We start from the raw sequence: 27,671 nt of genomic DNA, 5'->3' as shown, positions 1-27,671 counted from the left end.
CAAACACACACATCCTGCCCCACAAGGACTCATGGACCTTTAAAACCTTGACCTTTTTGCTTTTGAAACCTATAATTGACTTAAGCTTGATTAGGTCATTGGTAGCCTTAGGCAATGGCTTAAGGAAAGCGCCTGATACGTTAAAGCCTCGTTTATGAGTCTGCAAGACCATGCTGTCCCCAAAATCCTTGAGAATTAAATATCCTAAAAGCCATTTAAAAGAGAGGTACAGTGAATATTGTAATGTACATAGAGATGCATTAACCACGCCCCCCAACGCAAAAAAGACAAAGATGGAGCGGCCAATAAAGTTTAGTTAGTCGAAACTGATTGTCATTGATAGTGTCCATGGTTGAATTTGGATCAATTAGGGTCTGGCAGATGTGCAGAATCATGGTTGACCCCAGGGCTTAAAGAATACAATCCAATTTTCTGCAATAAATGTAATACCATTAGCCTGGATAAAAACAGACAACTCGCAAGGGAGGAGTCTCTTAAAAACAAGAGGTGGATGAGACAGAGGGAGACAGAGCAGCATCTCGGAGGAAAGAGACAATACCCACAAGTGCTTCACAACATTACTGTAACGACTGCAAAATCGGTGATCCTCAAAAGAAGGTCAGACTTTTTCAGAAATGAGAGCCTGAGAGGAGGGAGAACATGCAAAAGTCAGAATGAATATTCTGCACCTGATCTCTGAAAGGGAATCTACTGTGGCCTGAAATTGAAGAAGACAAACAAAGGGAGTGTTTGATTTCAGAGAACTTCAGCTCAGTTGACCCACATCTTTGTGACGAGAACGTCAAACAAAACTTTCATTGGAGAAACTTAAGGAGACAAAGAAAGGCACAAGGAGAGACCTCTCCGGAGAGAATCTGTCCTCCACCGCCCTGGACCTGGCTGTCATTGTCTTCAGCTATGAGGATCTTTAACAAAAACCTTCGCCTTCAAGACGTCACCGTCATGTATTTCACGGCTCTGGCTGCTCTTATGGTCATCCTGGTGGCGTCGTACCAGGCACCCGACAACGCCGTCGACCTGTCCAGCCTTAAACAAAAGCCTTCGAGCCCTCTTCCTTATCTCCCCATGCCTTTCCGCGTCCCCCTTGATCCTCGTGGGGAGCTCAAGTTGGCTTGGAACATCAGCTACGCCAACCAGGAGATTTACATGGAGCTGACGGTAGCGGAGCTCAGGCATGGCGTCGTCCTGGGGATGTCTGACCGCGGAGAACTGACCAATGCAGATCTGGTGGTGCTGTGGGACTCTGGAGACAACAGCTACTTTGGGGTAAGAAAGCCTGCAATGTTTATTCACTATAGTACAAGTTTCTCAAATATAACTTTTAGAATTTAAAGATATAGTTTTACAAAAAGTGACACACAGCTCACCTCGAATAGAAGGTCCTAAAAGTAGATTTTCAAACATGCAATGAAAAATAAAATAAATAAATAAATCATGCCCATTCATAAATGACAAGGTTTGGATGAAATCCCTTAAGAAGAGGAGATTTCCCTCTTTCTCACACTGTCTGAGGTCTTTGGGGTGTATGATTGGTGTTTTCGCTCGAGGAGTCAGCAGATGGTTTGCTTCATAATATCATTAACACAAAGGGTGTCATCAGCCTCTGCTAATTAGAAATCATTCAAACCGCACAAATAACTGTTCCCGTGGGAATCATTAGCAGGTATTAAGATATCATCTTTGAATCCTGTGCAGATTAAGTCTTGTACATTGCTGTTTCTTTTTTTCTCTTTTTGCCTGAAATAAAGCTTCTCAAAATGAGAACATTTTTTGCCTCAAATTTGTTGATGAATTATCCTGAAAATTTTAAGAAATTTTTACGTCGCAATTTTTATTGAATATCTTACCATAGTCTTAGTATTGTGATAAGAGTTTCTGTGTACATATTATTAAAACGTAAGTGTGGAGCAGCTAGGATAAGAAGGAAATACAAATTCATTACAGTGAATACTTTTTTTTTTAAATCCTCTTCATTTTCACTTTGTGTTACATTAGTAGCAGGAGAACAGAGACTAAAATAGACCAATAACTTGTTTGGTAATAAAATAAAATAAATAAAAAAAGGTTCCTATCTTGATAAGATCATCCAATATTTACAAAAAAAAGAATTACAAAAACTTTCAGAAATAAATAAATGAACCAAATTCAAAGTAAACTAATGATTTTGTTTATCAATTGCTTTTTTCTTGGCCTTTATTCTCAACTTGACAAACAGTCAGGCCACTAACATGCAATCAGCACCATCTTTAACGACTCCATGTCTCTAACAAAGGAAATTACTGTCACTCACAAATGAGAACGGAAATTTACTTATAAAATATATTGTACAGCTCCTCGATGCATTTCACATGATCAGTGTAATCCACAGAGTTACGCACACGCATTCACACATCATCGGTGACGGCTGCCGTGCAAGGCAATTGCAACCCACTGAAAACAAAAAAAAAAAAAACCTTGGTTTTCGATGTCTTGCTGAAGAGCACTACAGTACATGGACTCCACCATCTGTGCCACAGTTCCTTAAACTGCAACATGAGCTGCTGCTTCAGAGGAAATTGTTCTGAATAATCACATATTTTTAGTGAAGCGAATAAATAAATTATGCGATGAGTAAAAGTTACCAAGGGATGGTACATTTTGTCTGTCGAATTCTCTGGCATTTACAACATTTGTACATACATTCGAAGCAATCCGACATTCTCCAGGAAAATGTCGGCGCACGCCGTCCCTGAGATTTACAATTCTACCAGAATAACATGGCACTCCTGTCAAGTACTTTGCTGTAAAAAAAAAAAAAAGATGGCCTCTTTTCCAACTCTCTTTGTCAACTACTTTCATTTTTCTTCAATCAGCAGGGCAACATTACCCTCGAAGGTCACCGCTGTGCAACACTGTCACGCTTGTTCTAGTGCGCACACACACACACACACACACACACCCAAACAAATACAAAGAAGGAAGAGGAAATTGAATAAAAGCCTATTCAACCATCATTCTGCAGCCTCACAGATGACTTTACGATAACGCTACCAAATCAAGCTACAATGACTTCTAATCGTCTCTGGACAAATCATAGACCATGAGCAGAATCATCTTCATCCTTCTCATCATCGTCATCATCAATACACTGTGCTTTAATGTGGTGACGTGTTCCGTCGCTTATATTATACAAATTATTCATTCCTTTATATAACCAGGAATATTGTGGTGTAAAATGTCTCGAGTCTCGTCATGTTTTAAAATCCATCGCACCAATTTAAAACATATTTCCCTTAAAGTAGCATCATGGTGAATCAACAATAATTCATGTGAAACAATTAACTAAATACATGTACTATATAAATAAATATTTACTAAAAATCTATATTTATATAGATCTTTCACAGGAAAAAAACTGATTAGCTTTATTTAATCTTCTAACCTTCGCTACTCTGCACGTTTACTACTTAAAATGTTGGCTTCCAAACAAGACAGACTACTAATCCCTTAGCTGGTTAAAAATTAAAAGTTATGACACAATAGAGGCTGTACACCTGCTGGTCCGTTAGTGTGCAGTTTCACTGTGTTTAACTGTTACCCGCTGGCTCATGAACAAAATATAAACTGAGATATTGTGTATGCAGATTAAACATGAAACTATTTTACATATTTATAAGCTGCTGCTCTAAATGTTATTAATATTTAAGTACGGTTGTATTGTATTGAATGATTACAAATATTTTCCCATGACAATTTACATTTATAGGTGTATTTTAAGTAAATTTATCTGTACCTTATTCTCCAACAATGAACTGGAATTTCCACCTTTGACTTAATTCTACAAGTAGACAAATTGTAATGAGATGGATTAGACAATGAAGTGGACATACTTATTTGTTTACTGCCATTTCTGACGTCTGAAGTTTGGGATTATCTTTAAGAGGCTTTTTTTAAATGTGTCATTGACTACACTTTTTTTTCTTTTTTTTTTTTTACTGTCAAAATATATGAAAAGACAATTGCCCCCATTTTTTATTCCATACAGTACATGCTTTCTGACAATGGTACTGAAAATGTCTCTGGTTCTCTTTTCATAATTTAATTCACTTTATGCTAACTGGTCATTGGTGATAATGATTTTGGCTTCACTTCTTTTAGTTTGGAAGAACAAAGTGCTGCACTGCAGCTCTAAACAATACCCTAAGATTTACATTTGTGCATATTCAGAGGATTTGAAAAAACACCTCTTTGCTTGACTCAAATAAACAGAAATGAGGCTTTTAGTCCCTCATTCAGTCATCCACTGACCAACAGGCTCTGTAGGAGCTTTGTTTTGGTACAGACAGATAAGAAAGATCACTGAGTCCTCTAAACACATGCTAGACTAACTCATAACCATCAAGATGCAGAAACTTTTTACATAAACAGGACGCGGCTCTGTATATCAGCCATCTGCAGCACAGACTGCTTGTGATCCGTAGAGGTCACATACAGCTCGTGTGCTGCAACTTGTATCTCACATAACACATATCTCATATCACCCGCATTTCTTTGGGATTTTTTTTTAGATATTGTGTTCATTTTCTTTTTAAATCACCGGCTTCAATATCTTCACAGCTGCAGAACAGTTATATAAGAGGGACAGAGGGAGACGGAAATAAAGAGAGAAATCTCAGGTGCTATTCTGGACAGGTATGAATGTGAGAAACATAAGAGAAGACTGAGCAGTGGCAAAGCCTTCTGGCACAGAATAAGAATATCTCGTACATTGGGTTGGGAAGGTTTCACAACATAAACTGCACCAGTCTTTGCTCATTTCTAATTGTGCTGTTTTCCCAATCCGTTCACAGACATAGGTGATAATTACCTATAACAATACCTACGGTACCTTAACATTTATTTGAACAATTTCTCTGTCTAACCTTGCTCTCCCACCCATTTCATAATTTTTATAATTTGCTTTACTCATAATCAGCCATTTATAAGTTTCCAAAAGCTTTCACTCTGTATCTTCTCCTTCAGGATGCCTGGAGTGACAGCGAGGGCCACGTTTCGCTGGACAGCCAGCAGGACTACGAGCTGATTGAAGCCAAGCAGAAAGCTGGGGGCTTCTACCTGCTGTTCAAAAGACCGTTCAGTACCTGCGATCCCAGAGACTACCTGATAGAAGTGTGAAAAATCTCTTTTCTCATCTTAGAGTGTGAATATGGGCACAAAATTGTTTTGGGAATTTGGTAACGTGAGTATCGATACTCTCCCCCCCTGGCTTCGTCTTGAGTTGTATTTTAAAGCAAATTTACTGTGCTGTCTACGCTTGTAGAATCTGAATTATCCAGGGATATTTGGAAAATATGTGCAAACACTGATGTTTGATAGACCAACCACCAGTTTCCCCACTTGATCGTTACAGCTTGTGTGAAGGGTGTGTTCTTCATGTCATAAAGTGGCCTGAAGTGTCCTGATGTGTGGCAACTATAACATGTGTCAATGGCAGGAAGAACAGAGTTAAGTCATCACATGTGGGCAACTCAGTATTACAGTGTCTTTGTTTTGTGTTTGTGAGCGGAAGAGTGCCCATGTCAGCGTGGGAGAGGGTGTGCATGCTATCTTTTGTGCATAAAATCTCGAGACTGCTTATTAAAGACATTTCAAGGTTTCATGGGCAGACAAAGTGCTCTGAAAGTTGGAATGATCAGCGCTGCTCCCTCTGAAGCACTTATTGCTATGATTATGGTTTCCATGGTAATACATTAGAGTTTGAAGTAGCAGGCACAAAATCAACACTCATCACTATGGCAACATAATAAAAGTTATCTTGTATTTGCTTGTTAAGGCCTTTCAGCCACATAGCTTTTCATGAGAAATGATTCGTCCACTACCAAGTGAGTTTAAGAGTGCAATGAGAAGATTATAGGATAAAAATGAAGACTGTGATGGAGTCTTCTGGCGACTTACTTGCTGGCTGAGCAGAAAGACGCTTGGTGTGGGTGTTCAGCAGATCATTCATCAAACCAGCAATGGACCCTGCAGATGGTTCCTAAAAGAAGAGATAAGAGGTCAGAAGGAATTTGATGTAAAGATCAAAAAACACACAAGTTGGCGACGGATGTGGCAACAGAATGAATTAGTGAGAGAACGATTAGATGGGTTTGAATCGTAATGAACGGAAGAGGATGAATAGATGTGAATGAAGGACTGGTTTAGTCGGAAGAAGATGAATGAATGAAGTAAGGGGTGTGTAAGTGTGGACGAGGGATGATTCGATGAAAGCAGGACTGTGAGATGCGCGTGAATGGATGAAACGAGGGATGCCAGAGAAGGATGAACGACCAGGATAAATACATGAAATCATGGATGGTGGGTAAAGGATGCAGGAATGATATGAATGGATGAAAATAGGAGTGGGTAATGATGGAAGTGGGATGAATGGCAGAAACTAGGGCTGTAGGGGATGGGTGCAGAATGAGGATGAATTAACAGGAGGTTGAGGTGGGAAGCGGGATGAATGATTGAAACCAAGGACTGTGGGGTCGGAATGTAGAGTGAGAATAAATGGATGAAACTCCGGCTGAGTAAGAGGGGAAGCAGGACAGATGGATGAAACAGGGATGGTAAGAAATGAATGCAGGGTGAGGATGAAATGATAAATAGGTAAGAGTGGAAGTGAGATGAATGGATGAAAGAAGGGATACAGGGAAAGTAGGCAGGATGCGGATGAATGGATGAAACAATGCATCCTGGAGAAGGGATGCCTGAATAAGATAATTCAATAATGGATGAAACAAGGCATAGTGAGAAAGAGCATGAAGGGGCAAGTGTGGATAAAACGAAGGATGGCTAAGAAGGATGGAAGGATGAAACCAGAGTGCTCGAGAAGCCAGTTGAGGAGGAATCAATAGAGTAAGGGATGGGCAGAAGAGAGGAAAATGAATGGATGAGAGAGGGGAGCAGAGCGGGGCTCAAGTATGACCTTGCTCCCAAATTAATTTCATTTATTATTTATCGACTATTAATTTAAAATGCATATCCTTTGTGGTCATATTCAGCCTTGCAGCAAACAAACAACTGTGTATTTCTGATTTGTGTGTGTGCTTTAGGAAGGAACTGTGCACGTCATCTACGGGTTCTTGAATCAACCGCTTGCCTCACTGGAGCTGCTAAACCTGTCCAAGATCCACACGGGAGTACAGCGAGTACTGATGCTGCGCCCTGACACGCCATCGCCATCCCTGCCTCCAGATGTGCAGACGTTAGACGTCGTGTCACCAAATGTCATCATACCAAACCAAGAAACCACCTACTGGTGCTTCATCCACAAGCTGCCTGAAAACATGCCCAAGAACCACATTGTTATGGTATGAGAGGCTCTAAAAAGCAAAATGCTTTCATGGGTTGTATTTACACATAGAGTGGGTGGTTTCAGATGGAGACTGTGCACAGAGCTTTTATTGCTCTTTATTTACCAGCTCGGGCCAAACAAAACTTCAGCTTGCTTAGTCATGGTTGCACTGAAGAAACGTATCACAAGCGTCAACACCATGGCATTTTTCTTTGACATGCATGCCTCAGGTAGCAGAACTGCCTAACATAAATAGTGATGGATAAAAACAACTTTTCTGCTCTTTCCCTCTCTGTGTCAGTATGAGTCAGTGATAACTCCAGGTAACGAGGCCATCGTGCATCACATGGAGGTTTTCGAATGTGCTCCGGATATCCACAATGTCCCCCAGTACAGCGGCTCCTGTGAAGACAAGATGAAGCCGAGCAAGCTCAACTTTTGCCGGCATGTGCTTGCTGCTTGGGCTATGGGAGCTGAGGTATACTGAGAAACACATATACCATCACTAAAAGAAATCCTATTATTCAGCTTTTTCAACACTTTCACATCGGTCTCTTTGGTCCAAAAACATTGTATTCAAAGTTTATTGCCCCAAATCCAGCTCTTCCTTGATTTGCAGCCATTTGAATAGTGGATCGTATGAGCTTTCAGAATCGGCTGTGCCTGTGAGCTGGACTGTCCTGATTGGGATTGGCTAAACCCCTGATGACACTAGGGTTTGATTTCTGACTTGCTCTTTGGAGCGCACACTTTTTAAAAACTGAAACAAGCCAGGAAGAGAGATGACAGGCTTTCTTCATTTCTGGAGTGTCATTCCCAGCTATAGGGACCCATATTACTGTTGGGAAAACCATTAGAAAATTAATTTTGCATAATATGACCCGTTTAGATACTAACAAAAGTGGCGCCATTGCCACACCTTGTCTGGCTATACATGAAGAAACAAAAATAGATCAGCACCCACTCAAATTGTTTTATAAAACTCAAGAAACTTATACTCAAGTTTATATTTTTATGGCACGAGCTCTGAACTGCACCAAAGATTGAGCATAGAGATTGACTTTGAGCCAGTCATTGTGACTATTATGAGAGGTAAACAAAAACTCCTACGTGAGGAATACACATGCCTGAAACTGCACGTATTAAAGAGAGTAAAGAGGATCCCACACGACCACATGTCTATTAGGAGTGTGGAGACAGTCTGCATGTGGGAAGCGCTCTGAAACACAGATTAACTTGCGATCCTGGAAGTACAAATACACAAATGAATACCACATTTCCGTGGTATTATTAGCTCCCACTAAGGACACTCATGGGTTTTCTTTTTTAAAAGCAAATCTGTGGTTGTTCACAACTTGAGGAAACTACACTTCACAACTGATTGCTGCATTCCACTTTGTGTTTGGTGTTGAGCTAATATTAGCTTTATGCAAATATTTTATCAAGATTTATTTTGCAGTCGGTGTAAGCCGGAGGGGCAGGGGGCAGACGGAAAAGCTCAGCTACAAAAAACAAGGGACTTTGCACTATTGAAATATAGTAATGTTACACATCAAATAAACCAAGAGAATATCTAACACCAACCACATAAAAAAAACAATGTTATGTTTTCAGCCCACTTGCAGGATCGTGGATGTGAAAACTGCCCCTTTCTGCCACAAAACAACTATACAACAAATATGATTATAAGATTTCTTTCAGCAGAATTTAGCAGACGCCTATTTTTGAATCTGATGAGGTGGGTTGGTGTTTAGAGGCACGCACAGGTTGGCCTCCACCGGTTAGAACAAAAATCACAGATCCCCAGATTGTTTCATTTTATAGATACTTCTGGAATTCCAGTTTTTCCTCCTGTTGTTTCTGAAAAACAATCACTGCAGTTTTTTAGTGCAAAGCATGTGCCTGAAAATCGCCCTGCTTCCTTTTCTAAACAAGTCAACCCACTCTTGTCAGTCATTTGTAAGACAAACGATGCGCCACACTGAGGAACAACAGCCACCAACCAGCCAGCGAAGTGTGCGAGCAAGGCGGCTGCCTGCTAACCACATAAAGCAAAAAGGACAGGGAACGGTGCGGCTGTCACCATATTTCTCTGCACTACTCCCCACTGTATCACAGCCAGCCTGGCCCCTCTCTGATTGGATTATCTGCCAGCCTAACAAAAACAAGCAGGATGCCTTCTGCGAGCTGTGAGCTGTGAAGACAAGATTAGGTGGGAAATATTCAGGCCCCTTTCATCACCTCTTAATAGTGTTGTTTCATTCTCTTCGGCGCCACATCAGAAGAGAAACGTGGCCTCAACAAACACGAACCGAGAGAGAATGATGCAAGTAGAGTGAAGGAAGTTGGAAGAGGAGTGAAACAATAATGCATGACACTGTCAGGATGCAAAGAGAGGACAATGCTGGAAGAAGAAGTAGCGTGTGAGTGTGTGTGTCAGTCTGTGCATGTCGGAGAAGTGTCTGAGGATTTTCTGCTGCAACAATAAGAATAAAACGACTCTTTCATTGAAAAGCACTGTGCATCAACAGATGTGGCTTCAGATGAGACTCTATGAAATAAGCAGAGGTAGTGATGTTGAATTCAGGTTAAATCAAAAGTCATAGATAATAGTGTGTGTGTGTGCGTGTGTGTGCGTGCGTGCGTGCGTGCGTGCGTGCGTGCGTGCGTGCGTGCGTGCGTGCGTGCGTGCGTGCGTGCGAACTTTGGTGATCATGAAGCCTGCACTGCAATGACTCAAAGATATTTTTTGGGGGGCTACAAAAAGCAAGACTGTTCTCGTCATCTCAGGGGAAACATCCATGTGAGAATACAACCTTTGTCTGTGTAGGAATAATCAATATGTGGTTGTAAGCCAGCGCATGGAGCCACACGAGACCTCAGACACATTTGAAGGCTCCAAAAAAAGGAACTCTGCTGATGCAATCTATGAGCTGATGTTCAGTTTTCTGCAAAATAATCAATTTGTCGCAGCTATGAATTTTAAATTCGGTGCTTCACGTATTTGGAAGCATCTGTTTATCTTTGGGAAAAAATCCTAATCTTTCAAATGTGAGCAGTAAGTGGGATAAGCTTGATATGTAAAAATGACTCTTTAGAAATAAGACTTTTCCGAGAGGGTGATGGGTATACTCTTGCTTCGCAGCAAGAATATCCCAGATTTCAGTTCAGACTTGAGGGTTTTATTGTGTAGAGATCACATTTTTCTCTGGCTGCTCCTCCCACAGTGACAAAACATCCATAAGAGGTTAACTGGTAACTCTAAATAGACTGTAGGTTTAAATCCAAGTCTTTTTGGTTGCAATTTCCTGACGCTCTAGAAAGAGTCACAGTTTATGAAGGCAGTGGACTCAAATTTCGAGACATCCTAGAGCATATTAAATCATACTCTCATCTGTAACAGCTGACAAGTGTCCAGAAAAGGCAAACAGTAAAGCTTTTTTTTTTTTCCCCATTTCTTTGGGCAGGAAAGTAAATATTTCATCAAAGGATGGTCCGTCTGGTTTTAAGATTTATTGCAAATCCTGAGAGCAACACAACAGCTTGTTAGAAAACATAAAAGCCCTGTATTAATTTCCTTGATATACATTTTCAGTAGTGCACATTAACATCTGAAATCGTCCATAACCTTTAACTGGCTAAAGCCTAATCAGAGCTACAAAACCCTATAAAGAGCAAATAAAGATGAAATGGAAAACAAAATGAACTATAACTGATTTAAACGTGCAACAGATTGTGCCTTGTCAAAGGGTTGCTAATTGATTTCCCTCTTTTCCCTCTTCTTCAATTAAGAGCCATAATCACTTTAATTAGACAAATTACCCATAAAACAGCAAACAAGTTTGAAACGATCTTATAAGTACTCATAGAAAGAGTAACAACAATTGAAGGTACATTTTCAAATGGTAAATATATTCTGGGTTACTTACAAAATGTATGTGGTTTTTTTCTGTCATCCTCTCAGAATGTATTTATTACCGAGGCTCCAACTCTGTCAAAACCTACTTAAACTCTTATTTACATGTGGATATCGCCACCACTGAACTGTAGCTACTACTCCCAGATGAGCAAATATGCCAACCTGCACATATTGTGAAACCACTGGAGTAAATCTGAAACGGGTTCTTCCAAATCATCACTGTGATACCTGACAAATAGTCCAAGCTAGAGAAGTATTAGAGAGGTATTAAACCATGCATGCCTTCAATGTGTTTGTGTTTGCAGGCTTTTTACTATCCCCCCGATGCTGGTCTGGCTATGGGCGGACCCGGTTCTTCGAAGTACCTTCGTCTGGAAGTCCATTACCACAACCCTCTCCTGATATCTGGTACATTCAGGGTTGAGTCCCGCACATGCTCAGACACTCCTATACATACACACACACACACACACACACACACAAGCCGCATGGTTCTCCATATCTCTCCCTCGGAGCCCCAGGCTTATCTTAAACTGAGCGATTCATTTTAAATGATGCAGTTATAACTTTTGATCTCACTTTTACAAGTCAGTACACGCTTTGCCTTCTTTATCCTGATCCGACCTTACTATACACATACGTACATCCCATTTACAGCTTGTAAGACTTTGATTCTTGCTTTTAAGGAGTTTCATGTTCTTTCGTTACGTTCTATTAGAAAACCTAACATTCAGAGACGTAAACATAAAGCAAGGTGAAAAGTTATGACAGAGGTCTGCATGTGGAGAATAAAATGAATATTTGTATGATAGAAATACAGCAGTTTAGCCTAATGTAATGTGATAATAAAAGTACAAACACAAGGCTATAGTGCAAAAATCTATATGGAAATAGGTATAACTATGACAGGCCTATACAGCATCGAAGCACAAAACCAACCGACTTCCACATTTAAGTAAAAGTTTCTCATTATGACTCCTACTGTAACGCTTTTCTCAAGTTTGAAGATCCTTACAAAATTTTTCTTCAGGACAATCTTCAGGAAGTCCAATATAGACCAAAATATGTTGCTTCTTGAGACACAAAGTCTGGTGCGTTTGTCATCTTGGAATTATTTGTGTGACTTTCACCTTTGATGGCCTGAGAATTGGCAGCACTGCCTTACTTGGATTTAAGATTGCATTTATTTAATGTGTTTTTTTTCTGGTCTGTTGGAGAAGCAGCTTTAATCACTGTGAAAGGGAAAGAGATTCTACGCCTCCCCCTTCCCCATGATAAAAAATTATTTAGCAGAAGAGGGACAATGTCGACCAGAGGGGCAGGGGTAGATCCCACCCCATCTCTGCAAGCAAATTGCACCCTGATTATGTCCTTTGGCCACGTTGGCATCTCATTTATTTGTATTGCTTTATAACTTACTGCAATGTGGCCTGGAGCCGGGAAGTCAAACATATGGTTTGTGGGCCAAAACTAGTCTGCCAGAGCCAGCAGGATGAATCATTTGGAAGTGTCATTGTTTACAAGTTATTTTGCTCCCATTTTACTGGTTTCCTCCACTCAAGATTGAAAAGAATTTGACATCCCTGGTCTGGAGGATATTTTCGAGTTCTTTCTGTGTTTCTGCTTCAATGCCCACTTAAAAGTCAAATCAGCAAGGATGGCAACAGAGGACTCTGGACCACACATTGTTGCTAAACAAATGTTGAGTGTTCTGTTAGTTGAAAACCTCGAAACAATTCAAACCACATTAGTAAAACAAGTCTTCCTTAATTTGACCCCTTGAATAATAGTCAAAAAAAAAAAAAAACACTTTCACAATATAATTTTAATTGAAATTATCAAGAATTTTCCAACTAATTGTCCAGGGATTAAAAACAATTAAATTTCCTTTTCTCTGCCACCAACCCAGGCTTGTGTAATCTTGAACCAAAATCAAACAATCTTGTAACCATCATAGTGAATATAATTCCAAAGTGTGAAGAAATCATTTAAAATCAGAAAACCGTGCCAGTTTTGAATGTGCACAACTTCACAAGAAATATCTCAGGCCTTCAAACACACAAATGCACCAGATCAAATAAATGTCCTACCAATTGCATTATCACAGGGATCCATGCACTGAAGCAAACAGTTCAGTAGCCCCTCTCTCTAGCAGCATGCCGCTCCGTGCAACCTAAGGGCCACACCTGCCCAATGAATCCTCCCACTGACACCAGGCTCTCTTGCTCTGCCTGCACACCAGATGACACACCCTACCACGTCCGGCTTGCTAGTGCCCTCTTGTGTATTCCTCCAGACCAATTACTGACGTGACTCTGAAACAATGCAAGAGGAATTGTACAGACCAAAGGAAAAAATAAACAACTCAACAGTTATGCAACTGAGCTTGCAACTGAAAGTTCACTGGCTTGAATCCCACTGCCGCTGTGTCACCACCGTGGGTTCAATCAAACATCCAGTGCTATTATAAACCTCACACCTATATTTTTCCCATCGTTCTTCCTGCAGAAGTCGGTTGCTCGAGGTGTCAAGCAATACGTATAACACATGAATTATTCCCTGATTTATCTATATTTCATAGTGTGTCAGAGTGCACAGTGAATTTGGCTGTTGCACAGTGAGTAGTAAACCTCTTGAATGCTCAATACATTAATGATTCAGTATTTTTCACACAGGCCGGCGCGACTCATCGGGGATACGACTGCACTACACCCCCAGTCTGAGGCGATATGATGCCGGGATCATGGAGCTGGGCCTTGTTTATACTCCTATAATGGCTATTCCACCCAAGCAACAGACTTTCTACCTGAGTGGATACTGCACAGCCAAGTGTACTCAGACAGTATGTGGACAAAAAAACATATTGACTGCACTATTTGTGGTTGAAATGTTAATAACATAAGTTCAATATTCCAGCTGACAGGCCACTGTCCCTATAGACATTTTACTTGGAGCCTGAGCCAAAGGCTTGTTTCTCTGTCCGTCTATTTGTGTAACCAGGCTTTGCCTCCAGGAGGAATCCATATATTTGCGTCTCAGCTGCACACCCACCTGGCAGGCCGCGGGGTGAGGACAGTTTTGGTGAGGTCAGACAGGGAGGTAGAGGTGGTACAGGAGGACCAGCACTTCAGTACACATTATCAGGTGAGAGAATGGCTCTGTCAATACTCAGAGGAACGCCGCTTTATATGATGCACCTTAAATTAGACTGTGTAAAAGCGAGTGTTACCTCATTTCTGGCTGAGCTTGGTCCTTCAGGGATAAAGATCCTTTATACATCAGTGAAACTCTAAGTGTTTCCACTTGCTGCCATTTCTGCATCTTTAAATTCTGTCTCATGAGTGTTGGTCTTTAATCTTGCAGCGCGAGGCACCTGCACACAAAGAAAGAAAGCTTAGACAATGTCACACATTGAAAGATAAAGCATTAGTTGGGCAAAATTCCAGAGGGATCATAGTTTATTTATTCAATACTTGCTTGGACCTGCTTTGTAGCAGTAATTTTTTAAAACATATACAAAGAGTAGTTTTCATCCAATATTACTCATCAGTGGGTGTTTGTACCTTTCACATATGGCTATTTTTCAAATGGTTTATCGGAGCAGAGCTGATGCTCAATAGATTAAGGAGTCTGTTATTTCTACATTAGAGATGAAAAGTGCAGGTCTGGCATGATCTTAACAGTTTACAGATTGAAGTTATTGTAACTAAAATCAAACTAGGATAATCTTTGTTTAGTTTTCAAACAATAGTAGAACACCACCTTTTTTAACACTGCATTAAGACATTAAACTCATACAGTTTGGGTTTAAATTAACAGGAGTTTTAGGCGTTTCATTTTAGAGAACAGAGAGCAATGTTTGTTGAGATAAAATCATTGTTGCTTGCTGTCGAAAGAAAGAAAAATGGATTACGTCAAATTCACATTGCTGTGCATTACCAGTAGTTAATACATCTCAGAAGGTGAGTTTGGTTACGACAGAGTGAGATGAATCATAAAGTGAATCACAAAGACATGAACGCTGGTGCTCTACAGACATATGGAGGCCTTTTATGATACACAGTCCTAAGTTGCTTCATGAATTCAAAACTCATCAAACACACACGGAACACAGAACAAAAAAAAAACTATTGACTGTCAGCTTGACATCTAAACTGACAAACAACAACATTAACATTGTTGAGAGACAGCAGTCGACATCTGTTGTGCTTTATTTATGCTCAATAACCTGAGGCAAGCAGTCCAACACGCACGCACACACGCACTGGGAGCAGGACATCTGCTGACTGTCTGATAAAATCTCCAGCTGCTGTTGATGCCGGGCTAATCTGAGTGTACCTGAGTGGTGTTGTTTCAAACCCTGCAGACTCATTAGGCCTATGAAGTCTTTATCAGAAACATTCTGAGCAAACCTAATGGACCCTTTGACGCACAAAGGCAGCAACTATAAAAGCTCAGAGGCAAAGCATCTAAAACGATCACTGTTATCATGGTGCACTTGAAATGAATGCACTGTATGTATCCAATTAAGGCAGAAAATCCAAACGATAGAGAACAACATTGTGAAAGAGTACAGGATATTCGTTGATGAGAAACTTAAAGAAAGTACTGTTCAGTTCAAATAACTGAATTATCAACTTTTTATCCCAACAGAATGTATCACTGACATGTATTTTCTTGTGAAATAAGAACAGAAAAGCCTCACATATAAGCTTATTACTTTAATGTGCTTCTTTTTTCACAGACAATTCGAGTCCTGAGGAAAATGGTGACTGTTCTACCTGTAAGTATAAAATGGTGACGATGGCTGCAACTGGTAATTCCAAAAGCAAGGTCTACAATTTGCTTTAGATTTCCACTGTGATGATTGCACACTCAGACACGAAGCGAGAATGAATTTAGCTATTTCTGCAAGTTCAGCTGAGAAGGCTACATCTGAATGGTTTTAAAGTATTGAATTAGAATACTTCAGTGCTGTGTTGGGTGTGTTGGGTGTTTAAACAAAGGGGAAATAGGGACAGACTGCAAAAAAAAAATCAGTGCTGTGATAGAAACAGTTCCTGGGGGACGGGCCAAACAACAGCAGCTGGGCTCCACAAAGCAACGTTCTTGTGAGCCGCAAACTGGCCACTGGCTCTCTTACGTAATTATTTCTCTTTCAGTAACCTTATTGTCCGTGCTCTTTGCTAAATGTAAACTATGGTGGACTGCTGGCGTTTTGTTTCTCTGCTTGATCCTGCAGGGTGACGTCCTCATAACAAAGTGTACTTTCAACACAGAAGATCGGAGCAAGCCGACAGTGGTGAGCACATTACTATCACCAAACTCCACTTTGATCGCCTCTCAATGAGCTTGAATGAAACTTCCATCTCACTCCTTCTAGCTCACCTTATTTCTTTCATCCTTTGATACCTGCAACTGATTTTCGTATTATGTCTTTTAAAATTCTCTCTCATCTCGCTACGTTGATCTTTCTACCTCAGGGAGGTTTCGGCATCATGGACGAGATGTGTGTTAACTACGTTCACTATTACCCCCGCACTCAGCTGGAGCTGTGCAAGAGCCATGTTGATGCTGGGTATCTGCAGAAGTACTTTAACTTCATTAACAGGTGAGGCATGCACAGACCTTCTCTCCCCACAAGTCATTATCTCGCCCTTCTCCTCCTTCATCCTCTTTCCCATTTAGCATCTGCTTCTCCATCTCACGTGTGACTAAGCAGTTTTCAGCATCCCTCCTCCTCCTCCTCCTCCTCCTCCTCCTCCTCCTCTTCCTCCTCACTCTATCCTTCAGCCCCCTCTGGGACCACAGTGGTGATTACTTTGTTTAAGCTTGAAGTGTGTCGTCCTTTCAAAGTGAAACTCACGGTTTCTCGCCCACTTTTTTCAATCTCTTCCTTCTTTTGCAATCTCTCTCGGCCATCGACTTTCATCTGCCTTTTCCAATCTCTCCCTCCTCCCTCCAGGTTTCATGGAAATGACCAGTGTGTGTGCGGCGAGGTCGATGTGACAGAGCAATATTCTCAACTGCAGTGGGATCCATTCACTGAGGAAGTGCTGGACTCCCTTTATAATACGGCTCCTATCTCGATGCACTGCAATCAGTCGACTGCACATCTCTTTCCTGTAAGTCACTGCTGTCACACACACACACACGTATACAATAGTCTACCGAGCCACAAAATTAAACCCGTTCAAAAGCAGACATGAGTCGGACAGATGAGTCAGACTGGCAGAGCAGACAGCTTGTTAAACCTGCAACATAATCATTGACACACTATGTTTGCATCAGAGTGAATAACTCAATTACAAACTGCACAGATCAAGCTTTTCTCTCAGAAAATATGCCTTTCACTGGTGCATAGCATCATACAAACCAAGTGCAGCCACAGAAACAGAGTTCAGTGTTTTAGTGAATACGTAATGGATAATGGATAACAAACACCCAGCAGTGGAATAAATATTCACACATTTTTCATCCATTCATTGATGTGATAAATTAATTTTATCCAACTCAGGGTCACAAGGTGCTGGAGCCAATCTCAGCTCACTATTGGCAAAGGCAGAGCACCCCCATATTCAAACCTCCAGACAATTTAGGGCCACCGGTTCACCTGGATGCATGTTTTGTGGACGTTGGAGTAAACTGGTGGAGGTCTTTTTTTTACAGCTTATGAAGCACGAGTGCGAAACGCTACACCACTGTATGGCCCTCCTCTGATTTTACCTCAGTAAAATATAATCCAGTGATGGACCTGTAATCTATTACAGTTGGACGTCCTGCATACAACACAACCTGAGTCGTAGTATGAACAGTAAATGTGTTTCAAAGAGTCACATTAAAACATTTTAAAACAGTCAAGCATTGGCATGAGGCCAGCATATTACTGTGAAAGTGCCTTTATATATGCAGTTCTCTATTACACAGGAATTGAAATCTCAACTTGAAGGAAGCTCTGATCCACAAGTAATTTTTTAGCTTCTTCTCTAGTTATTTAAGTGTTTTTTGTTAATTTAAATAATTAATGTGAACTGCGTGAGAAGTTTAGAGGAAACGCTGTCATCAGCTCAAAGATGTGTCAAATGTGACCGAGTAAGATGGAAGAAAACCACTGCTTTAATTTTTGATATTGTGCCGTATTTTTTAAGCCTGATATTTTAACCATTGCATCTGATCTAAATTTGAAAACAGAAGCTGTCAAATGAAGATAGAATAAAAAGTCACTGTAGGTTGTTGTCAAGTGGGGGAAAAAAAAGGCATCAGATTTAAATTTTAGCTAAGTACTACAAGTACTACAAGTGTAGCAAAGCGCAGTCTGTGATTAAATGTACTAAGGTAGTATTGGCATGAGGCCAGCATATTACTGCGAGCTGCTAGAGGTGAAAGTACCTTTATATATGCATTTGTCTTTTACACAGGAATTGCATTTTCAACTTGAAGGAAGCTCTGTTCTACATCTCCTTTGAAAAACAAGCATTTTATCCAAAACGACAACAATATTTGCAAACAGCACATGTACTTATTACAGATCTGGTCTCATGTGTCATTTAATCTTCCAATTATGTTTATTAAAATTCCTCTCTTGCATTAATAAGAACTTTGTGTAACTGTTAGTTTGGGAGGAAAAGTTTCAAGTTTCAAGAAAAACGTATTTTGATTTATGGGCTACACAACTGGATGGCGGTTTCAACTTTCTCCTCATTGTGGGAAGTTCCCAGTTTGAGTCCCTTCGGAATGGAGTTTCTCTGAGTAGTTTGGTTTCCTCCCACACTCCCAAAATGTGTTAAAATAAATCCTTTGAAACATTTGAAATAACATTTTGATGTGGTGGGCTGCACAGTGGTGCCCTTGCCTCACAATGAGATTATCACCCGGTTTATGTCTTTTTTTCTGTGGAGTTTACATGTTCTCCTTGTTGTCCTTCTTTTCACTGGGAACTTTCAAACTCTTCGGTTAATTAGTGTCTCTGAAACTGCCTGTCGGTGTGAATGTGGGTGTGTGTGGTTTTGTGTCCCTCTATGTTTGTCCCTTCACCCATAGTCATCTGGTATCAACTTCCAAAGCGATTGGTAAGTGAAGTAACTGACCCATCATTCAGAAAAAATTAATTTTTATAAACTTCAAAATCAACCACAGTAGCTCGTCTTTTTTAATAAAATGGTCTTTAATCCACTAATGGTCACATTAAAGGAAGGCATAATGTTTTCAAAATTATTATTCTGGGGATACGTGATGAGCCAAAAATCCAGAAAATAAACCTTCCACTCATTCAGCAGTGATGTTTGTATTTTTTCTTTCCTTTGAGCTGCCAGTACTCTGTGTAAAAAGCAGTAGATGCTGTTTGGCACTTTGCAGGGGGATGATGAGCAATGCACCAATTGCTGGCAGAAGCTTGTGCAATAAATCTGAATTTTATGAAGCAAAATGATGGGATTCGACATGAGGCAAACATGTGCAGCTGAACAAAGTGACTGGGAGCCTGTGTAAACAGCTGAAAGCTTCTCAGCAGGCTGTTATATACAACAGGAGTTATTGTACTGAACATTGCACACACTAGTAAAACTTGCTTCGGCGCATAGGAGCGCAGACTAAGTAAATTAAACACAAAAGACATGCCTCAACTCACAGGTAAATAAAGTCAAAAACACATTTGTTTCTGTTCAATTTAACTGCTGCTTCAGCTAGTGCTCAGTTTATACAGTCTGCTTGCTGTTTTCACATCTCAGACAAGGAAACCACACTAACGACCACTAAGCACGAGCTTTTTCACACACTTGAAAGCTATACCCCACAGTCTAAAATACAAACAAAGAAATGCAGTTGAGCGAACCATTTATGAGTGACACACTGCGCAGGGCCGACGGTGCCAATACTTCAATAAAAGCCACCGTCTAAATAGCGACGGCAGAAGGTCATTTGACGAGTTTTGGGCCACAAGACACCCCAGATGTGAAGAGCATGATTTATCTGTTTCCTCAGGGCGAGTGGGACAAGCAGCCTCTACCAGTGGTCACCTCTGTCCTGGGAAAACATCGCTACCCCTGTGAGGGAGGCACACCTCCTACGAGCTGATCTCTTTGAGGCCCAACAAATATTTCAGCCCAGCGAGGAGGCCCCTAACACATGGAAATGAAAGCTCTTTGGGTTTTAACCATTTATTTCAAAGTCAGTGATGTCCTCTATTTGATGTACTACGTTGTTTACACAAACCACCGTGTGCTGTATTTCTAACAATCTGTGCAACAAGTTTGTGACCTTAATGTGGAATAGTTCTACTATAGCCCACCTCTTTCCTTCTGTGCTTTACTGATTCAATTTTAGCATTATGCTGAGGTGGCAAACAACAAGTGTGTACCTTACTGTACTTAAGTAGTTTTCAGGTATTTGCACTCAAGTATTTTTTTTTTTGGATGACTCTGTCCTTGTACATTTTATTAAATTTAGAAAGTGCAATTCAAAACTATAATCATGAGCTCTGTTGGACACAGTGATATGTGTATATTGTGTGGACACATGTACATACATGTGCTTATATGACCCAATCAGCCTCAAACAATAAGTTTGAGGCTGATACTTTAAAGCATTTCAGAGCACTCAGGTTGTTTTTGTTTTTTTGTTTTTTTACTGAAGTAAAGATGTGTCAGTGCCTTTATCAGACTTTGTTTCTTAAAAATACCTGTCTTTCTATTTAGGCAAAGCGTGCGAGTACTTCTGCCACCTCTGACCTTGCGTGCTTCGATGAATATCTTCAGCCTGTGATAGAAAGTGTCTAATTATGTCTAAATTGAGTGGCATTTCAGGGAAGCTTATCGCATTCACACAACAAAACTGAAAAGAAAAACAAAATGCAGATTTGCAATGAGATTCTTCAGATAATCCAGTGCGACATGCTCCATTTCTATAAGGCGATACACCTGAAATGCACTCCAAAATCATGTAAACGTGGAAAACAGCAAATTCAGCTTTGTGTGACCTCTTGAAAATTATAAAATCAAAAAACTGAATAAACGTATCTTGTTCAAAGAGAACAGTGTGACTTTTTGTTATTTGAATCTCTAACATTGAAAGAAAAATACAAAATGTACACATTTCTTTGAAAAATATCTGGAATTTCTCATGCATCACTTGCTCCAGTGCTGCCTTGAATGTTCATGTCTTGAATAATACAGGTTGAAAAGCAGTGGACGTCAAATATAAATCTATTGATACACAAATTGCTTTTGACAGGAAAAATTAGTTTGCATGAACATTTACTTGACATCCTTCCACAGTTTATTCAGACTTGTCAGAGTAACAGTCCAAACACACACTGGAGCACAAAAAAGGGCTTTGCACTGAGAAATTAAATCTTGTTATACTCAAGAATTAACGTCACAAGTTCTTTTTGCAATATTTCCATCACATAATGGGGGGAAAGGAAATTCTATCAACTGTATAGTATTAAAAATGAGAGCTCCATACATATTGTGGCAGAGGACCTATAGTGTTTCATCACAGAGTTTCACATTTCCCATATAAATCTTTGTTATTAAGCTGAGCCACTCCTGAGAACAACCATTCCAATGATGAATGGCCCCATGGGCAGAATCAATGAATCATTCCACATTAGTAAACATTTTGTGCTGAACGTGCAGCAACAAACATCTGAGGGGCAAGTGGGAGTCACACATACAATCTCCTGCTTCCACGTACACACCCTGGACTTGGCTTCAGTTCACAAAGTGTGCGAGACGACTGGAGGTTTTCCTTCAGTCTGAAGTGAATTACCATAAATTGGTGTAAACAAAGAGAGAAAATCATATTTGCAAATAGAGCTGTGTAGATTCTATTAAAGATTTCAAAAATTCATGTAAACACAAAAAAATTACTAGACATAACCGCAAATGTAGTTTTCAAGTTTGCTTTAATCGAGACTTGTTATGAATTGCACTTAGAAAAGCATGGTGAGACAACGCAAATCAAATGTGAGACAATTCTCAAGTAAATATCTGTAAATGTCTTGCTTCACTCCCTTCGCTTGCAGCCATGAGGTGATATTTGCTTTCTAAAATATGAACTGAATACAAGCTGACTTTTAATGCTCATGGCTTCACAACTCAGATCGTCTTTGTCAAAACAAAAAGTGATTACTCTCCTCAAGCTGCTGGAAGAGCAGACTGTTCAAAATGTTGATTCTGATTTGTCGCTCGCATAAGACAAAATGAGAGTTCTTGCCACCGCATAAGAAAATAGTTAGCCACGCTAAAAAACAACAAAGCTGGAAGAATTGAGGTTGCAAACAGTAGCGACAGCAGATTAAATGTTGTGAGAGCAGCAACGGGAACGTGGTTCCCAAAACAAAAGCGGTGATATCCATAAAAGCTGCTTTGAGATAACTGTTGTCTTCTTCTGTCTGTCTTCAGCAGAGTTCGCTATACTGGGCCTTAGGGGTGTTTTTTTTTTTTTTTTTCTCTCCTAGTACCTCCAATATTGATAAACTCTCAGGATGCCTCCCTCGGGTTTTGATGGCATACGACGGGCAAAACTGATTTCCGTCAACCCTATCAGTGTCAGGCACTGTAATCTGACTCCACCTGCCTGTAAGGGAGACCGTATCATCTGAGAATGATTGTGGCTCCAACACAAGACACTGTGGCCTCACAGGGTCCATTTGAAATGAAACACGCAGCAGTAAAACGTTATATATTGTAGTGCACAATGAGGACAACGTTACAATTAATAGATTGACGGTAAAATCTGAGAGCTTCTAATAATAATAATGATTTATTGCATTTACTTTAAGCAAAACACACACATACGGAGGGTTGTAGCCATATCTTTGTGGAGCCTTCTCATTGAATAATGATACACTGACATCACCTCTGACCTGAACCTTCACTAAAATCTTACGTTTGACCTAAAGCCACGTCTTTAAGCAGAAAGTGTGGGGGGGGGTCCTACATATTGTACGTCAGTTCTCACAATTGTATTGTGATCTCAGTTTTTAGGCCCCATAAAGTGGAAGAACCAGCCAGTTTACACACATTTTTTGGGGGGGTTGCTTTCCTACAAAGGCAACAGCTGTGTGTGCTTTGTACAAAACATCATCCCACACACCTATAATCATGATAATGAATGCCGTCCAAATGCTCACTGTGAAGCCTGCTGCTGGAAAGATTAAGACTGTGAGTGAACTAGCAGTGAACCCATGACTGTTTTCTCTGGAATCATCAAAAATTATCCACTGTAAACTCTGTGTAAGTCACAGATTATAAACCAATAACAAACAATTGATTATTTTGACTGATTATGTTTAGACGTACAAAGATAGTCCATTTCATGAGTACTAATAAAATTATTTGTGTGTTTCACTTTAGTCAAGGACAGCTAACGGTCAGCTGTGCAATGACTTGATCTGTTTCAGCACAAAGAACAAAACCTTTGATTGTTAGAGGCAATAAGACTAGTTTGATCCTTCGCATGAGTTTTAAAGTGTTACTGCTTACATGAAAAGGCACGCTATAACACATCTTCATATGGGGGGGGAGTAGCACCAAACAATGGTCTTTTAGATTGATTTGAAACACGGATGATGACAACATTAACGTCGATTGCACGTCAGCATTTTCTGTTTGGAGCAGCTCAGAGTGTACTTTGACAAAAAATGAAAAAAATGTATATAGTCTGTAAAGAAAATAGCTAAAATCAACTTTAAGCATCAGACTAATTGTACCAGATTGGAACCACTTTAAAACACCATCTGATAAAGGTTACATTTTAGAATGGGCCTGTTTGATCATATAAACTTCAGCTTTATCAAAATGACACATAATCCAAATAAATGATCGACATTGAATGTATACAACAAAGAGGTTAAGATCATTTCATCCGTTTGAAAAAATATAGTTGTACATTTCATCATGTGCGTTTCTCCTTTTGTTTTTTCGCATTGGTGGTCCCCTTCAGGCGTAGATGCCCTTCACGCGTTTATTCTCAGGGTCGAATGGAGACTTGAGGTGGGCTTTGGCCTTGTATGTCACTCCCATCTTTTCCAAGGTAAACTCACCGCTCTTTATGAAATCAGCACTGACCTGAGTGAAAAAGGCAGAAGAAAAGGGGGAGGGAGACGGTGACTGAGAGCATGCACATGAGTGAGGAATAGGAAGGAATATGAATTTGGGTGTGATAAGAAGACAATGTGGATTAAAACAGAGAGCGAAAATGAAAATGACCCACTAATCCAGTCTTTGTTTAAAAAAAAAAAAAAAAAAAAGGAAAAAAAAGTGCTCTAAACTGGCAGAGTGCTGCAGAACAGACGATTTCAAAGCATCCATATCTGACAGAGGAGAACCGAGCAGGAGTTATAACACAGTGGAAGCAATTAATTCACTCATGAGTCAAAGTGAGTTTCATCGTAACACCGAGAGCTAATTTTCACGGACCGACTCCCTTTTCTCTCCCTGCAGCCCTCCCACTGATTTGTCACTCCGCCTTTTTTCATTCAGACACACAGACGGCAGGTTGTGTCACTCGTTTTCTCTCAACTTAAACCACACTAGTCAAGTCAATTCAAATCAGCTTTCTTTGTATAGAACTTTAAAACAGCTGCGACTGAAGCCAAAGTTCGTCAAATAATAGACAAGTGATAATTACAATAAAAGAGCAACTTTAACACTCCTTGCCTCAACTTAATCCAGCAATATAACGGATACGTTGGATGAAATGTGTTATTGGGTTGAAACGAGTTGCTTTTAGTTTCCCAGAAATAGACTTATACACACATTATAGTTTACAACATATTTAAGTGAATTTCCCTTTTAAGGCATCCACTGCTTTACTTTGGTTTTTAAATGCATTCATTTGTTGTTTTGTACAGTTTGCTGGTGAAGTAGCTTCAATCACTTTGAGAGGGTGATCAATGGGATCCCCTTGCCATGGCGGGGGTAAACCTCTCAGTGACCCCTGGCAAAACACACCCAGTGTATATATAAAGAGGAATATATAAATAAAACTACCACACTTTTACAAATTAACAGTCGTTTCTCTGTTGTGACATTTAATTTATTTTTGTTTTTCTATTATTTACGTATTTAAAGTTAATATCAACTGAAATCCTGTTGACTTAACATTTGTCAGCGCACAAAGCCTCGATCCAATCACACTCACTCTTAAACACGCTGCTTTTACCTCAGAACATCAACTTTACTGCTATTTACAGTAAAAGCCCACCCAGCATAATGGATGGCTGTAACTCACTTTACATAAATAACTACTCCACACACATAATCAATCACGAAAGGTCAATTACAACATCAACCTATCGAAAGAAAACCTTCTCTTAATTTTCTCTCACTTTTCAGAATGAGTTGCAGCTTAAAATATTTCAAGTCAAAAGTTGCTATGCATTATGATAAAATGGGACTTTCTACGTTCCATTTAAAAGAGATACAGTGCGGTATGGTAAGAGCCCTCTCTACGAAATATAGCCAATTTATCCAAGATCTCACTTGTTGAGAATGCAAACCACACTTTGCTTTGCCACATATTTCCCAAAAATGTGCATGCTTTATTTTCCTTTGCCCGATTTATCAAAACAGGAGAGTGAAAACTAAAGAAACATACACATTTGACAGGAACTAGAGCCTTTCATTTATACAGACTTTATGGAGAGTACAGTTACAGTGAAAAGATGAAAGGATGAGGAAAAAAGTCAAGCGCGATCAAGCATGTTGCCAGGGCAGAGATAATATATAATGCTTGACTTGTAAAGAGGATCAGGTGTCCTGTCACTCAGTGTTACACAGCGCAGCTTTAACATTCACTGCTCGTGTCGCTGTGAATGTGTCTCCAAACATTTGTCACCAACAGCGCAAAAGGTCAATCCATTTTGTTGTGTGGATGATTGCTGAATCGATGAGCACATGCAAACACAAACATGTTACCATGAAACCAGAACTGATTGAACCAGTTTCGCTGTGCTGGCTTGCACGACTTTAGATAAACATGCTACTGGCTGGATCAAGTGGTCAGCAGGCATGGCGGAGGGGAAACATCTCTGCTGGATTGGAGAAATGTCTTTAGAGACATCAATCAAAAACCCCAAAATATAACAGGTCAGCGGTTTGGGGGGGATGTATTTGGGGGGAATTGAGAGATATGTTGTAATCAGCAGAAATAAAGACTATATGACTTCATATATTCTTCAGTAGTGTTTTCATATTGAGCCTCATTTCCATCATTTCAGTTGGTGTCACATGTGACTTACATGTACTTACCGCAGTTAAAATGTCCCATTATCTACCTTCACACTGACCTTCTACCAAGTATTTACCAGTCTTGGCAGCAGAAAGAGAGGTAAGTGGGAAACAGCACCTTTTGGTAGAAACTTGATTCTATAATTCCTACATCTCACAGAACTCAAAAAAGCTGTTTGCCTTAAAGCATATTTAAGACTAAAACCTTTTTACTACCTACACCTGCTGGTGTTTCAGCTTGTCTGTAGGAGGTTGAACTTGTTATTCTGCGCATCAGTGGGATTAATATGTAAGACACAAAGTACAAACATGCGCACTGGCCAATAAAACTTATTTTCAAAGTGAAGTGAGCAGTTTGAACTGAGTGTCTAACACTGAACCTTGTCTCTCAGTTTCTAATTATATTTCTTTTTGCAAAAATTACAAAAGAAGATAAGAAATATAATAATGTGAAATTCACAAATACTTAAAAAATTATAATTTTACTAAACTTTGACTCCACCTTATCATCAACTTGAGAGACGCTTTTGCCCGTGTGAAAATGTTAGAAAGGTTAAATCAGCACCTTTTAAAGCTATTGCCACCTTTCTTGAGATGTTCGTTTAAGATACCGCCACAGAATTTCACACTATCCATGACAAATGGGCTCATCTAAGCGCGCTTGTAAAATATTATTAAAATTCATGTTGAATATGAGACCAAACTTACTGCAGACAGCTCGTAACAAAGGAAATTAATTAAATGTAGGAGGTGCGTCTGTGCGGGTGCGTGTGCATGTGTGTGTTCTTACCACTCCTCCAGTAGGGTTGCGGATGTAGCCATAACCGATAGTTTTATCAATAAAAAAGCCGTAGTCAGAGCGGCGCAGGTGACCAACAGGAATTCCGTTACGGAAAACAGCCTCCAGGCCAAACATGGGCACTTTTCTAGAAATGAGGAGAGGGAAAGAAAAAAAAATTAACATTCATGTTCAAAATGTATTAAAATCATTACATATGAGGACATCTTATGGGGATAGAATAAAAAGCTCACCCTTGTGCTTTTTGCGATACAGTTTTCATAATGCTCAGGAGCACTGCATGGTTCTCAATGATTTTAAACACAACATCAAGGGAACTGGATGGGACCGGGCTTAACTACAGTAGACCTGTAAATCTGGACTTGGGGCAAAGAAAACCTG

General features: G+C 40.0%; 2 protein-coding genes across 3 annotated transcripts in view; one reads left to right on the top strand and one right to left on the bottom strand.

The window, feature by feature from the left end:
* Window positions 1-523: 523 nt before the first annotated feature.
* On the top strand, window positions 524-21,278 carry dbh (dopamine beta-hydroxylase (dopamine beta-monooxygenase)). The gene is made up of 12 exons (XM_080476534.1): window positions 524-1,287; window positions 5,023-5,169; window positions 7,098-7,355; window positions 7,641-7,817; window positions 11,564-11,666; window positions 13,934-14,100; window positions 14,259-14,402; window positions 16,003-16,041; window positions 16,501-16,560; window positions 16,742-16,869; window positions 17,224-17,383; window positions 20,238-21,278. The coding sequence occupies exons 1-12, from the start codon at window positions 919-921 to the stop codon at window positions 20,328-20,330; spliced, it is 1,845 nt and encodes a 614-aa protein (XP_080332660.1). The 5' UTR covers window positions 524-918; the 3' UTR covers window positions 20,331-21,278.
* An 866-nt stretch (window positions 21,279-22,144) lies between these two features.
* The window catches only part of sardh (sarcosine dehydrogenase), a 51,850-nt gene continuing 46,323 nt past the window's right edge, over window positions 22,145-27,671 (bottom strand). For both annotated transcript variants that reach the window (XM_080476532.1, XM_080476533.1), the window contains exons 21-22: window positions 27,282-27,417; window positions 22,145-24,328 (exon numbers count right to left, since the gene is read on the bottom strand). In XM_080476532.1, the coding sequence (XP_080332658.1) occupies window positions 24,200-24,328; window positions 27,282-27,417 (265 nt within the window). In that variant the 3' untranslated portion in view covers window positions 22,145-24,199. The remainder of the gene's footprint in view (window positions 24,329-27,281; window positions 27,418-27,671) is intronic.

This window comes from Lipophrys pholis (genome assembly GCF_963383615.2).
Source record: "Lipophrys pholis genome assembly, chromosome: 12".
NCBI classification, from domain to species: Eukaryota; Metazoa; Chordata; class Actinopteri; order Blenniiformes; family Blenniidae; genus Lipophrys; species Lipophrys pholis.
The sequence above is the reverse complement of the archived record's forward strand: the minus strand, read 5'-3'. Positions and strand labels throughout refer to the sequence as shown.

Excerpts from the sequence above, each read along its gene's own strand:
- dbh (XM_080476534.1), top strand. The coding sequence starts at position 919 with ATGAGGATCTTTAACAAAAACCTTCGCCTTCAAGACGTCACCGTCATG. Across the intron at positions 16,042-16,500 it reads AAATGGTGACTGTTCTACCT|GGTGACGTCCTCATAACAAA; the intron begins GTAAGTATAAAA and ends TTGATCCTGCAG. Across the intron at positions 16,870-17,223 it reads TACTTTAACTTCATTAACAG|GTTTCATGGAAATGACCAGT; the intron begins GTGAGGCATGCA and ends TCCTCCCTCCAG.